Source organism: Canis lupus, chromosome 20 (assembly GCF_003254725.2).
Source record: "Canis lupus dingo isolate Sandy chromosome 20, ASM325472v2, whole genome shotgun sequence".
NCBI classification, from domain to species: domain Eukaryota; kingdom Metazoa; phylum Chordata; class Mammalia; order Carnivora; family Canidae; genus Canis; species Canis lupus.
Window position 1 is genome coordinate 3,594,352 of NC_064262.1, and position 13,685 is coordinate 3,608,036.

General features: G+C 54.6%; 1 protein-coding gene and 1 long non-coding RNA gene across 8 annotated transcripts in view; one reads left to right on the forward strand and one right to left on the reverse strand.

Annotated features, from left to right (window-relative positions):
* IQSEC1 (IQ motif and Sec7 domain ArfGEF 1) overlaps positions 1 to 13,685 on the reverse strand; it is a 377,913-nt gene that overhangs the window by 162,723 nt on the left and 201,505 nt on the right. The window contains exon 1 of one of the 7 annotated variants that reach the window (XM_025448633.3): positions 4,544 to 4,775. The exons of the other annotated variants lie outside the window; for them this stretch is intronic. Coding sequence (XP_025304418.1) covers positions 4,544 to 4,566 — 23 coding nt within the window. The 5' untranslated portion in view covers positions 4,567 to 4,775. Of the gene's footprint in view, positions 1 to 4,543; positions 4,776 to 13,685 lie in introns of those variants that run through there. 7 annotated transcript variants of the gene reach the window in all.
* On the forward strand, positions 5,166 to 7,426 carry LOC125753190 (uncharacterized). The gene is made up of 2 exons (XR_007404378.1): positions 5,166 to 5,760; positions 6,557 to 7,426. It is a non-coding gene; the product is annotated as an uncharacterized LOC125753190 (long non-coding RNA).

The following is a 13,685-nucleotide window of genomic DNA, read 5'->3' on the forward strand; positions in this document are numbered from 1 at the left end:
GCGGGGGGTGAGCAGAGCCACCCCACTGCTCCTCAGGGCCATCCCCTCTCTTCTCTTCCCTCAATCTCTCGGTGGCTCAGGCCTCTGTGGCCTTTGGAATTTGCTGCTCTACACTGCTGCTGTTTATAGTAACTGCTCCACTGGGCCTGGCACACAAACTGGGTTGAGTGAATGAATCCGTGCGTGGACAGTGGCCCCACAGTGACCACGTGCGACGGACAGAACTGGGTGTGTGTGAAAGAGCCAGAATGTGTGAAATGCTGGCCCCTCTTCACCCAGCCTCCAGCCTGTGCCAGCATAGCTGAGAACAAGCAAGAGCTGACCCTGTCTCTCTACTTCCAGAGGACATCGCTGGCCCCGTAAGGACAGGAGGCCTGCCTGGGATCACAAAGCAAAGTGGGGGCAGAGCTAGAGTGGATTGTCCTTCTTTTGCTCTGTGAGACCCTGGGAGAGACGTCGGGGCAGGGGTGAGTGTGAGGCAGAGGGAGAGGCAGCAGGGGCCCATGAGTAGGCGAGGTGAGGCACACAAGGGAAAGTGGGGCCTGGAATGAGCCTGCTGGGTGCTTAGTCAGCACCCAACAACAATGCCTCTAGGTCCCCATTGGCCACAGCAAAATCTGTTTGACCACGACCTAGGGGCGTTCTCTGGCTCCCCTCCTGGCTCCCGGGCGGCCCCCTGCTATTAGCAGACCCACAGGGAGTAAGCCACATTCCTCACCCAGCCTTCAGACAGCAAGTTCCTGCCCCCTTGCAGTTTTCCTGATGGTCCAAATGGGGTGTGGAGGTGTGAGGGGACCCGACACCCTAAGTGATGTCACAGTTCTCTGGGGATATGTGTGCCCTGCTAAGGGCACGGGGAAAGGACAGTTGAGGGCTCTGTCCAGCCTCTCCCCCAACACCCCCCCCCAAGTCCAGAGATGTAACCATGGCCCCCACCCCTGATCAGAACTCTCTGTGGCTCCCCATGACCCAGTGCCTGCAGAGAGAGCCCCCTCCTGGTACTCTGGATGACTCTTGCCCTGGGTCCTGCCCACATTGTCAATGTCATCTGTCACCGTCTCCTCCCTCACACTTGGGGCTCAGGGCAGATGAAATTACTTTCAGTAGAACAGAGCACTAGAGCTGGGATTTGGGGTCCGGCTTCAAGTCCCACTCTACTCTGTCACTGGGTGTTGTGTGGGTGTTATTGGTGTTATTTGGTGACTCAGTGGCATTGCCAGTATAGCAAGGATAATAACAGCCCCACCTCCCAGGGTTACTGTGAAGGTCAAATGAGCTAATGCCAGCAAAATGCCTGCAATCATGGCCTAATATTTGCATACCTGGGGTGTCCCCTCCTACTCATCCCATCTGCCTACTGTGGGATGTGGTCACCCTCCCTGTCTCCAGGTTATCTTCCCACCCAGGCCCTTGGCACTCTGCACGGACACTGTTTGTTCATATTTATTTTTCTCACTGGCCAGCAGGCTCCCAGAAGGCAGAAACTATTTCTTACTCAGCAATGTGTTTTATTGCTTCGGGCAGTGCCCGGCGAAAATCCATCATCCATTCACTCATTTGAGATTTACTGAGCAATTATTATATGCCCGTGCTTTCCTAGATGCTAGAGGCAACAGCAGCTAACACACTGCCAATCTCTCTGCCCTGACATGGCTGGCATCCTAGAGGTGAAGATGAACCAAGCAAGCAACAAGGGAACAGAGCAGTGGGCAGATGGAGACTGTGCTGGCCAGGGAAAGGGCAGGGGAATGTCAGGTGGCATCTGTGAGCTAGATTTGGTGGTTGGAGCAAAACCTTGAAGGAAAGGACAGAGGGGCCACGGAAGTTCCAACCAGAGTGAGTGAATGAATGAGCAAATGAAAGAATGAATGAACGAGCAGGAGACTGCCCCATTCCAGCCCCCTAGCACACCCCCCCAGCAACTCTGAATTTCGCACTCTGCACACTTCAATGTCTGCCCCGAGTCCAACTTCCCGTGTTCAAGCAGCAGGATGTGACATGCCCATAAGACGGCAGTTACCATGCTAAGTGTAGTTACAGTCTGAAGGGGGCTGACTTTAATTAAGACACCATTAATTAAACTGTCAGTACAGTAATGACCTCAGTTGTTAGCAAATTTGATTAAGGAGCCGATTCTTGGAGGCCTCATGCTTTCCCCCCATTTGGCTAATAAATCTCTCGTTTTCCTTGTCAGCCTTTATTCTGTTCACTACACCACGGCGTGACTGAGCCACCAGGCCGGTGGGTATCCACTCTCCGCCAGAGCCTGAAGTCCATAACCCTCTCTTAGGGCCCACTCCCTGGGACCCAGAGAGTGGAGGACAAGAGAATGGAGGCCAGGGTACACCCTGATCCTGCCATGCACGTGGACCCTGAGCAAGTGTGTCAGGTCTGGCATGTGGTGTATGGGGGCGGGGGGCAGGCAGTGGGGGTGCTCAGTGTACAGCAGGAAGCAGCCATGTGACTTCAGCCCAGCTCTTATCCTCCCCGAGCCTCAGTTTCCTCTTCTGTAGGATGACATCAACAATCCCCCATTTTACAGCAGTGGGTGCGAGCCAACGGGTCAACAAGGCAGAGGAGGCTCTGAGGCGAAACAGTGCAGCAGCATGTCGGCAATATGCTACCGTGTTTGAGTTTCCAGCTGCCCTGAAAGTTAAAGAGCTAGAGATACTTAGCTCCCCATCCCTGCTCCTGCTCAAAAAACATTGAAAGCCTTGGGAACAGAGGTTGATCAGCAGGGGCTAGGAGGGTCGAGGTTCTGGGTGAGGGTGAAGTAGGGAGCAAACACACCCCGAGGGCCCACTGTGCGGCCTAATCAGGCAGGCCTGCTCTGGGGCTCAGATCTTGACACAGAAACAATGGGGCAATGGCTCCCCTCCAGTCACCCCCTCCCAGCCTCTGCCGTACCCATAGATTTGGTGGCAATATGTGGGGGAACGGCCTGGATGTCATGGTACCAGACCTTGGGAGCCTGAGAGCTGGCGAAGGGTAAAAAGACCCACACACATGAGAGGCCGGGGGTACGGAGCTCCCTCAGGAGGCCTTCCCTTTGCACTGGCTCAGGCCCTCTCCCAGGCAAGTGGCGGGACAGACTTAGTCTAGGGACAACCCTGCCAGGGTCTATGCATTAAAGTGCAGATTCCAGGGCTCTGGACAGACCGAATGAGGCTGCACCAGTATTGAGATGATGAGTGGAATCTGTGTAGCGACTGCATGCCTGGCAAAACCACAACCAGATAGGCTTGATGAACTCCCGGGCACGGGCAAAGGTGTGGCAAGAAGAAGACTGCTCAGGAGGACCTGTTCCCAGCAACAGTGGCGGATGTGCCATGCCGGGAAAGGATTTACTATTTGTTTCCAAAAATACAGCTGGGGCCTTGTCACAGGGAGTGAGAATGCTGGGGTGTTCTGCTCACATCAACAAACCAACCTGTGGGCTTCTCCACTAAAAAAAGCAAACGAACAACACAGCAAACCATAGACACAGGCCACCTTCATCACCTCCCCCCACCCCCGTCACCCCCCGCAGGTGCTGCCTAATGAGGAGCTCCATAGGTCCTTATGGTAGAGTGTTCTGAGGCCTCCGAGTGGCCCCTAAGATGTCCCCTTACACAATGTTCCAGGCCTCTCTTTCTAGTTCTGGGGACTGAGCCCAGTCCAAGAGGATCCAACTCTGTTCTCTAGCTGTACAAGGTCCGAGGCCTCTGAACAGCCGTGCATGGCTGAGGCCCTGGGCAGCCTGGCCATGACAGGTGGAAATGTGGAGCCGGGTCTCACCCCTATAGCTTCAAGTCCCAGAGGACGGATCCTGCGGGGCCAGAGGTCGCTTGCCCTGTAACAGCACAGTGCAGAGCCTCAGAGAGCTTCGAGGGAAGCCAACATTCTAATCCAATGGCCCCTGGGAAGCCTAGCTTAATGAGGCACGGGCTTCGGTTTCCATAAATACCCGGACCCGTGATGTCACCACCCCGTGCAGAGTTTAACAGCTTCTGCCGCTGGCTGGAGGCCCAGCAGACAGGTGCTCTGCCACCGGCCCACAGAACACCTGCGTGGCCCAGGAGGACACCAGGGCCCCTGTTCAAGACGGCGGGCTGGGCCTTCACCTGTCCGTGGAGGACACAGCATCCTGTCCCCACCCCAATCTTCCGGCCAGCCTTCCATCGGGCATGGCTGAAATGCTGGCCACGAATGAGCTGGGCACAAGAGGCTTCTTCCAAATAGACATGCTGAGGGCTAGACCAAAAGCCAAAATGGAAGCAGTGGCGTTGAAGATGCTGTGTATGGATTTGGGGGGTTACCTGCCCTCAGAGAAAAGGAATTTCACGGCCCGATGGAGACCTGCTGACTAACAGCCTTTTTCTCTCCGTCACCACCACCAAATACCTCGGCTGACACCTCTGCCCAGTGGCCAGCTCTCCCTGCAAGCCAACTGCCTGGCAGCCCGCCCCTCCCCCTCCCCTCCCCCCTCCAGCTGCGGGCTCAGCCGAGCCCCCTCCGACCTCTGGCCCCCACTGTCAGGCATCAACCTGCCACCTATACTCACAAGCAGCGTCTTCTGCAAGCCATCCTGCCTGGGGCCGCCTCCCCTTCTCTCTCCCTCCAGGTGGGAAGGCTCAGCGTGCGGAGAGGAGGCGCAGGGTGCTCAGGCGAGAAGTGGAAGGGAATAAAATTAAATCGCGGGCCGAGTCACATTCCCGGGGGCGGCCGGCTCCCCCGCCCAGCCTGGGGCGGCAGCAGGGGGCGGCGGCCGCGGGCTCCGAGGGGCCCGGGCACCGCAGGGCTCACACCGCGCCCGGGAGCCTGCGAAGCGGTCGGGTCACCATGGTCGCCGGGGGGGGGGCGGGGGCGTCGGCCTCGCAGCTACCGGGGACCACCTCGGGCTCCCTCGCTCCCGCACATCCGGGGTGGCTGAGCGCGGGGAGGAGGGGGCCTGGGCAGCTGAGCTCGCTCCGCTCTCGCAGCATCCGGAGGAGGGAGGAGGGGCGGGCGCTCGCGAGCCTCCCCCTCCGCCCTCCCCCGGCGCCCAAGGAGCAGCGTAGTGCGGCCGCGCTGGACCAATCGCCGCGGCGCTCGTCGCCATGGCAACCGCAGCATCAGGGCGGCCGCCGGCGGCCCTCGCCGCAAAGTCACCCGCCCGCGGAGAGCGCGGCGCGGTGCGAGGCCTCCCGGCCTCCCGCCCGGTCCTGGCCGGCGCCGGAAACCTGGAAATCCTGTTGCTAAAGTGCACGCGCTGCCCGGAGCCTGCGAGGACGCTGCTTTCCAGGGTGGCTTCTCTGCCTTGGCACAGAGGCAGGCCAGCGTGGAATGCACAGGCTGGCGCTGCCGCCGAAGGGCCTGGGGGCCTTGGCCAGCCGCTTGCCTTCCGGGAGCCTCGATTTATGCTACTGTAAAATGGGATCATAATGGCCAGATCACAGCGTTCCAAGAGGGCTGGTCACACACAGCAGCTGCAGGGGTGCACAGCTGTTATCACCTGTGCTGGCCATGTCCTGGAGCCAGGGAGAATTTCTGGTCTAGCTGTGGTGCCCACTCACTCACTCACTCACTCATCCGTTCAACGAACACCCCTGACCACCTGCCCTGTGCCAGGCACTGCGTGTGCCCTGGCAACTCACGGATGAAGAAGGCAATGCTGTCGTAGTATTTACATCCTAAGAGGGAGATAGGAAGTCAGCATGGAGTCCAATATATACTTTTACATGGTAAGGATGAGGACAAAAAGCAAAGCAGAAGACGTGGAAAGGAGGCAGATAGTGAGAGGTAAGGAGGAAGCCATCTACATCAGAGGGGGTGGTCAGGGAACGCCTCTCCCAGAAGGCACATGTGGGCTGAGACCTGAATAATGGAAAATCTAAGGAAGCAGCATTCCAGGCAGAAGGAAGAGCTAGTGTCAAGGTCCTGAGGCAGAAATGAGCAGAGTGTATTTGAGTAACATTGAGGCCAGGGTGGCTGGAGTGGCTGAGCCGCGAGGAGGTAAAAGTGAGAAGGTCCACATCCATCCTCTCCCCCCCAGGTTCACTATCTCAGATATATACACATTTAGAATTTTTATGTTCATTATAATCCTTATGAAAACCTCAGTTATCACTTTATATTATTTTATTTTCCTTTTCATCCTATTTTAAGGGAAGAAAATTAAGGCCAGAGGTTTAGCAGCTGGCCCAGAGTCACATAGCTGGTGAGTGGTATTCCAGGGATGTCTGGCTCCAGAATCCTGGCTCTTTTTGTTTTTTAATTTTATTTATTTATTTATTCATGAGAGACACACAGAGAGAGGCAGAGACACAGGCAGAGGGAGAAGCAGGCTCCACGCAGGGAGCATGACATGGGACTCAATCCCAGGTCTCCAGGATCAGGCCCTGGGCTGCAGGCGGCGCTAAACCACTGAGCCACCAGGCTGCCCCCCCCCCCCTTTTTTTTAAATTTTTTAAATTCAGAATCCTGGCTCTTAAGCACCTGCAAAACTTCCTCGTTGGGAAGATTACATGAGGGAATAGGTATGAATGCCCCGCCTCTGGTTGGCAGAGGGCCATTCCCTTTTTCCTATTCTCTCTAGACTCTCAGACCCACTGAATGTAGGGGAAGGAGGGATGCTGCAACCTTGAGTTTTATTCCTTGCCTGACAGTGGACAACATGGAGCTCAGAGATGGTGAGTGACTTGCCTGAAGTTGCACAGCACTGAGTGGCAGAGGTGGGACTAGAACCCAGTTCTTCTGGCTCCATGTCCAGTGTGGAGCAGTACTAGAGCTGAGCATCTGAGTGAGTGTGGTATATGGCATCAGCACTACACGATGCTTCCCGATTCACCCTCTGGAAGCAAATCTTTGAATGACCAATCTTTCTACACGTGGACTTCCCTCCCTGAGAAGAATGTAGTCATGAATGTAACTCACATTCTGTGAGCTTAACATGTTACAGATCCTGCTGGGGGATCTCTCTCCAGCACCTCTCTCCGAACTGGAGATGCACAAGATTTTAATGACAATGCAAACTTAACAACAACTACAACCCTGAGGGCTTCACAAGGATCCTTTTATCAGATCTGATGTTTAGTGAATACTCAGAGGCACCTTCCAAAGTCAGTTGATTACCGTCCCACACAGAGAGGTCTCACCTCTCCACAGCAGCAGAGCCCACTCAAAAGCCACATCTCTGTATCTCTGTGACTCCCAATCCTGGGCCCTAGCAAGTCCCCTCACAATATCCTCAAAGTGAGGATCATTTTATCACATCTATTTTCCAGAAGAAGAAACTGAGGCTCAGAGCACAGCCCCTGATTGCAGAGCCAGCATCATCATCCCTTTTTCCTGGGTTTTCTGGTCCACTGAACCTCCTGGGTCAGGGGGTGGTGGTGGGGGTCATGACATCCGTCTGTATATTCATTGCTCTTTGGCACTTCCTCCTTATAAATTTACATGTCTCTTTCTTCTGTTATGTTGTTATTTCAAAGTAGGGCAAATGGTGAAGACCCCAGCATTCATTCAGAAACAAATGCCAAGAGTGTAGACAAGTGTTTACAGGACACCTGGGCTGTTTTGATTTCTGATGGTGGTGGGTCAGGCATCAGGGAGTCTCTAGAAATCATGGAGCTGACGCCTAGCAGGAACTGGTGTTGGGACAGCAGCAGCCACTCACTCTCCAGGTCCCTCTGGAAATGCCCACAGCCCCCACACCACCTTTTAACCATGGACCCCTGGAAGCAACCCAGACTAGGATGAGAAAGTGGTTGAGAGAGAGCTGTCCAGGAAACTGTCCATATCCAAGACTCCCGTCCCCGACCTGCAGGCCAAGAGACACATTCACACAGGGAGCGTCTGGCTCCTGCACCCTGCTGCCGACGTGCCCCCATGTGTCCCCAGCATGCAAGGACCAGATTGGACAGAAAGGGCTGGAGCACACAGTCCACAGGTCACAGCACCTTCCAGGCTGGCAGCCCTGGAGTCCCAGGGATTGAACCTCTCCCATGGGGGCAGAGTGGATGGAACTCCAGAACTTGTCCTCAGGCCAGCAATGGTTCTAACCATGGAAACACAGAACCCATCAACATTCTGACTCTTCAAAGCTCAGACTCACAAATCTTTCAAATCCTGGATTTGTTTTTCCTTTTAGGTTAAGCTTTACATTTTATTTTTTTAATTTACTTTTAAGATTTTTATTTACTTATTTGAGAGAGAGAGACAGCATGAGCAGGGGAAGGGGCAGAGGGAGAAGCAGACTCCCCACTGAGCAGGGAGCCCAACTCTGGGCTTGATCCCTGGGCTCGATCTCAGGACCCCAGGATCATAACCCGAGCCAAAGGCAGATGCTTAACTGACTGAGCCACCCAGATGCCCATTGAGCTTCACATTTTAAAGAAACAAAACCTGAATGGCACAACTAACCTGAAGATCTCTTCTCTGTGAACCAAAGAAAGTCCCCTGACCACTCCCCTTGCCCACTTCTGCAGAGGTAGCTGATGTCCTCTGTTTGGAGCACATCCTTCCAGAACTTTTGCTATGCATGTAGTTACCTTTATAGGCCTATAAACAGTATAAAGAATTATTTGGACCCTAGAAAATGGGATCATATTAAATTGCAAAATTTTTTAAATTTTAGTTTCACGACACCCAAAGGCACAATAATAGCTGCAGTGAACTCTGTTGTACCCAGCAGCTACCCCAAGAATTAGGACATTCTGGATCTGAAGGAAGCCCAACTCGGGGGCTTCTATCTCTTCCCCAGCCCTTCTCTCCTCACATACACACTGAATTCACCCTGAAGTGAATGGTTCCTACACCATGCTCCTATCCATGTAGGTGCCTACAAAGGGCAGGAATGCTGGCCCACGTTTTTAAACCTTCTTTACACAACGGGGATCACGCGGCCTGTCGCTTTCTGCAATTCTCTTTCCCCAGATGGAAACTCTAAAGCAGACTCTTCTTTGCTGAGTTGCCAAATCACAGGCTTTTCTGATCCCAGTCATGGGCCAAGGCTCTCAGAGCTGGGAGGGGCCCGGTAGGCTGGTGCACAGTTGTCCTGGAGCCTGTACCCACCCCCTTCCCCGCCGCCGCCGTCCCCGCTCCTCCCATGCAGGCAGCAAAGGAAGGCAGCTACAGCAATTCTCTCTGGGAATGTGCGTGGACTCCCAGAAGCTAGGCAAACACCCTGCCTGCAGTGCACCGAATCCCACCGAGGTGCCCTGTCTCCGGTCCTAGGGGAAAAGCCCAGCCCCTGCCCCAGGACAGCTTTAGCAGGGGTCCCCGACGGGCTGCTTGTCCAGGCCATATGGAGCCCTGGAAGCCCCGGGACTGGCATCAGGGTCTGCTTTCCCACTGCTGTGCCAGGCTCGCCAAGGATGGCCCTGGTCCACGGAGCTGGCCAAGGCCCGTGAGGAGCGAGGGGGCTGTGGCCAGGAGGACACTCCCTGCAGAAGCTCCCGATGCATCTCCCAGGCAGTACTGCTGGGGGTGAGGGGGTGTGGAAGTCGGATACTGCTTGGTGTGCCCGCTTCTGTAGAGCTGGAACTCTGTCCTGCTTCCCCAAGGGCGAGAACCAGCAGGAGCCGAGGGTGCTGGGAACAGCCCCTGCCCTTCTGAGCCTCCACTCATGAGCCTGCGAGGGGCCCCAAGTGGGACGGAGGGTGTGACCATGAACAAAATGCACCATTAGCCAAGTGCTGACCGATCTGAGGCCTGAGTGGGGCGAAGCAGGGCAGCCGCAGACCTTAGGCCAGGGCTGATGGGTCTGCGTATGCCCCGGCGTGTGGGATCCCACTCTCTCCTAATAGGTGCTATGCCCCCTCCCGCTCCCCTTCACAAGGCCAAACACCTTCTCAGCAGGCAAGATAGCCTCGTGGTCAAGGCTGGGAGCCACCTCTGCCTCCAGCCGTGCGACTCTGGGCAGGTGACCCATCTATGCATGGAGGCTCACAGGGCATCTCCCTCTACCTTCAGGTGAGGACTAAACACGTTTACAGGTGCAAAGCAGTCAGACCATGGCCTACTACAGCCTGCTCGTGCCCAGAGTGTTAGCCAGTGTGGTTACTGGTCTCGAGCCTTCTGTGCTGCTGGGAAGTTCACAGAACTAGAAGTTCTCTGGGCACTGGAGTCTGAAGACCAGGCTAACACCTACCTCCCCTTGCCCCCAGCTGAAATGAGAGCATCCGGTAAGCCCCTAAACCAACTTGACAGCACCTCCCACTTCTCACCTTTCTGACTAATTTGGCTACTTTTTTTTCAAATCTAAAAATAGTTTTTATTTAAAAAGCTCAACTTTCTGCATCGTGTCCTTGGTGGGCTAGTCACACCACCAATACACATTCAAAGAAATAGGGTTATGAAAGCAAAATTGCTCTCCTGAGGCCCTCTGTTTGCCTCAGGAGTCTGAGGGTCCCCAGCTGGGAAACCCCGTGCTGATGCTGAGGATACCAGGCAGGGTGAGCACAGGGCAGGTGCCAGGGCTGGCAGTGAGAAAGGTGCTGCTCAGGAGCTGAGTCAGAACAGACCAGGGATCTGCATCGCAGTGTTTGGGGGAAGGCCACAGGGCTGTTGGTGGTCATTGTGGGGTTGGAGACTGCTCTTTCCCCTTCCGGGAAGCCCTCCTGCCTGTCTCAGCTAGAAGGTTCTGTGTACGTGCATGTGTGTGCCTGTCTATCTCTCTGGGTCCATACTTGGTGATTTGCACCGCTCCTCAGAAACAGAGTGGAAAGGTCTCTGATGTGTATGAAGGGGGCAGCAACCCTCTATGGCCACCTTAACACCCTTGCCATAGGCTGGTCTACAGGGCCTTCTCCTCCTGGGTCTTTACGGGAATCTACAGAGCCGTGCTGCACTGTGAGTGTGGTTGGGGACCAGTAAGTGTGGCCACCCACTGTCCAGCCCCTGGCTCCTAGGGCCATGGGCATTCCCCAACCACAGAGCAGCACTAATTCTCCATCCACTTGTATCTTCACCCATAGAATGCTGACTGCTGCTTGCTTTGGGCCAGGTCCAGTGTAGGCAGTGAGGGTAGTAGGGTGAGAAAAAGCCACGTGTCCTGCCTGGAGGAAGGGAACATGTCTGGAGGCCTGTGGTGGACAGCCAACCTCCCTCTCCCTGTCCAGCCGCCTCCCCTCCTGGCAATCACCCCTGCACCTGCTCAGTGTCGGGGGCTCAGGCAGGGCCGAGGAACAGGCCTGGCACTCAAGACTTCACTGGCATTCGGGAGAGAGCAACTCTGAACTTGAGCTCGAACTTCAACCTGAAAGATTATGAGCCGGCACTTTCCCTGGGGCCTCTTGAGAAGGAGGCCAGTGCAGGAGAAGCCAGACTCAGAGCAGAAGGACAGACTCAGTGTTGGCACTGGAGCCTCTGGATGCAGCCATGCCTGAAACTGTGAGGTTATATGAGCTGATCATTCCATTTCATTTGTGCCAGTTTGCAGTGGGCCCCGTGTCACTTACAACCGAGAGTCGTAGTACATGTGCCTTCTAATAGCTATGATTCCAAGTGAACACTATAATACTGAGTGATTGCGGCGCCTGGGTGGCTCAGTGGTGGAGCATCTGCCTTTGGCTCAGGGCATGATCCCGGGGTCCTGGGATCGAGTCCTGCATCAGGATCCCCACAGGGAGCTTGCTTCTCCCTCTGCCTGTGTCTCTGCCTCTCTCTCTGTGTCTCTCATGAATAAATAAATAAAATCTTTAATAATAATAATAATAATAATATTGAGTGATTGTTGCAATGGAAGCGTACACAGAATACAATGTAATACGAGGGAAGAAGGGCCAAGTTTCTTTGAGGAAAAGGGATACAGGAAGGAAAAAAGGGTAGGATGTTGATGCTGACTCTGAAAGGATGACTAGCAGCTTGTCATACAAGCAGATGGAACAGCATGTGCTAGGCCTGGAGGTGAGAAGCACAATAATGAGGGTTAACTTACCTAAGGGCGTGCATGTCATTGTGAGGGTAATGGGGAGCCACAGAAGGATTCTGGGTAGAGGAGAGACATGTGACTAAGTAGATCCCTTCATGGGGTATGCGTTCAAAGGGGAGAGGTTAGAGGCAGGGGGACATTTCTTCTCTCCCCTCCCACCCTATGCTGTATGCGGGGCAGAGAGAAAGGCTGGCTGGCTGTCTACCACGGGGCTCAAGACATGCCAATCCCTTTCTCCAGAGGCGCACAGGAGGAGGTGCTCGGTGGACGGAGAGATGACCTCTACCCCTTGTGGATATGCTGGGGCACAGTGCCTCGGGGACACCCAGGGGAAGCATCCAGGAAGCTGTAAGAATCTGGCTGGAGGCACAGCTCCAGGACAGAGGGGTGGGAAAGAAGAAGGAGGGAGGGGGGAGGGCTGTACAGAGACCTGGGCACATAGACTTTTATGGGAAGAAGTGAAAGCCAGCACAGGAGGTGGAGAAGAAGCCGCTGGAGCAGTGGGTAGAAACTTGGGGCGCTCCTTGCCCACAGGTGCAAGCTCCACACCTTCCCATAACACATCCCCATGTGAGTGCACTCACCCCCAGCCCTGGGACTGGGCTCTGTTCCCAGCCCCAGGCCTCAGATCCTTCCTGGGGATCCACCATCTGCCCTGCCTTGCCACAGTGAGTCAGTTAGGCCCTGCCCCTGCCGCCCCAGGGATCTGAGATAACACAATGGCATTTCTTAACAAAAAAAAAAAAAAAAAAAGAATCCCAGGGTGTCTGGCTGGCTCAGTGGTTGAGCGTCTGCCTTTGGTCCAGAGCGTGATCCTGGGATCTGTGATCGAGTCCCACATTGGGCTCCTTGCAGGGAGCCTGCTTCTCCCTCTGCCTGTGCCTCTGCCTCTCTCTGTGTGTCTCTTACAAATAAATAAATAAAATCTTTTTTTTTTTTAAAAGGGATGTTTACAAACAATGAAGTTAATGGTTGTTAGTTAAACAAAGAAGCGGGTTATCAAAGTGTGTATTTGGTATGAACCCTGCAATGTGAGTGTCACACACAACTAGAAACATGCCTGGAAGGACACATGCCAACATGCCACCTTTAAGAGTCAGCACCTCTGAGTGATGGAAATACCAATTTTATTTCCCTTTTCATTTTAATTTATTTTTCATCATTTCTACAACATCCTTAACTAGAATAAGGGGGAAAATATTGCTTTCTGCAGGGACTAGCACCCAGGTTTGGAGTGAGACGTGAGTTTGAATCTAGCTCTCCCCTCGCCTGCCTCGGCCCTGGCACGACGTCCTAGCTCCTCTCAGGCTGGTTTTCCCTCCCAGGATCCATCCCCGCCCTTCACGCAGGGCTGTGTGGGGACTAAATGAGTGGATGTAGCAGCACACCAGGAAGAGTGGGTGCCTGAGACAGGGTGTCACACAAAGATGAGCAGCATCCCTGGGGGTCACAAAATCAGGACGCTGTGGGGGCGCCTGGGTGGTGCAGTCCATTAAGCATCCGACTCTTGGTGTTGGCTCAGGTCATGATATTGGGGTCCTGGGATTGAGCCCTGCATAGTGCTCTGCAATCGGGGTCTGCTTCAGGATTCTTTCTCTCCCTCTTCCCCTCCCCTTACTCACTGGCATGCTCTCTCTCTCTCTGTCTCTAAAATAAATAAATCTGGGACGCCTGGGTGGCTCAGTGGTTGAGCATCTCTCTTCAGCTCAGGGTGTGATTTCGGGGTCCTGGGATCAAGTTCTGCATTGGACTCTCTACAGGGATCCTGCTTCTCCCTCTGCCTGTGTCTCTG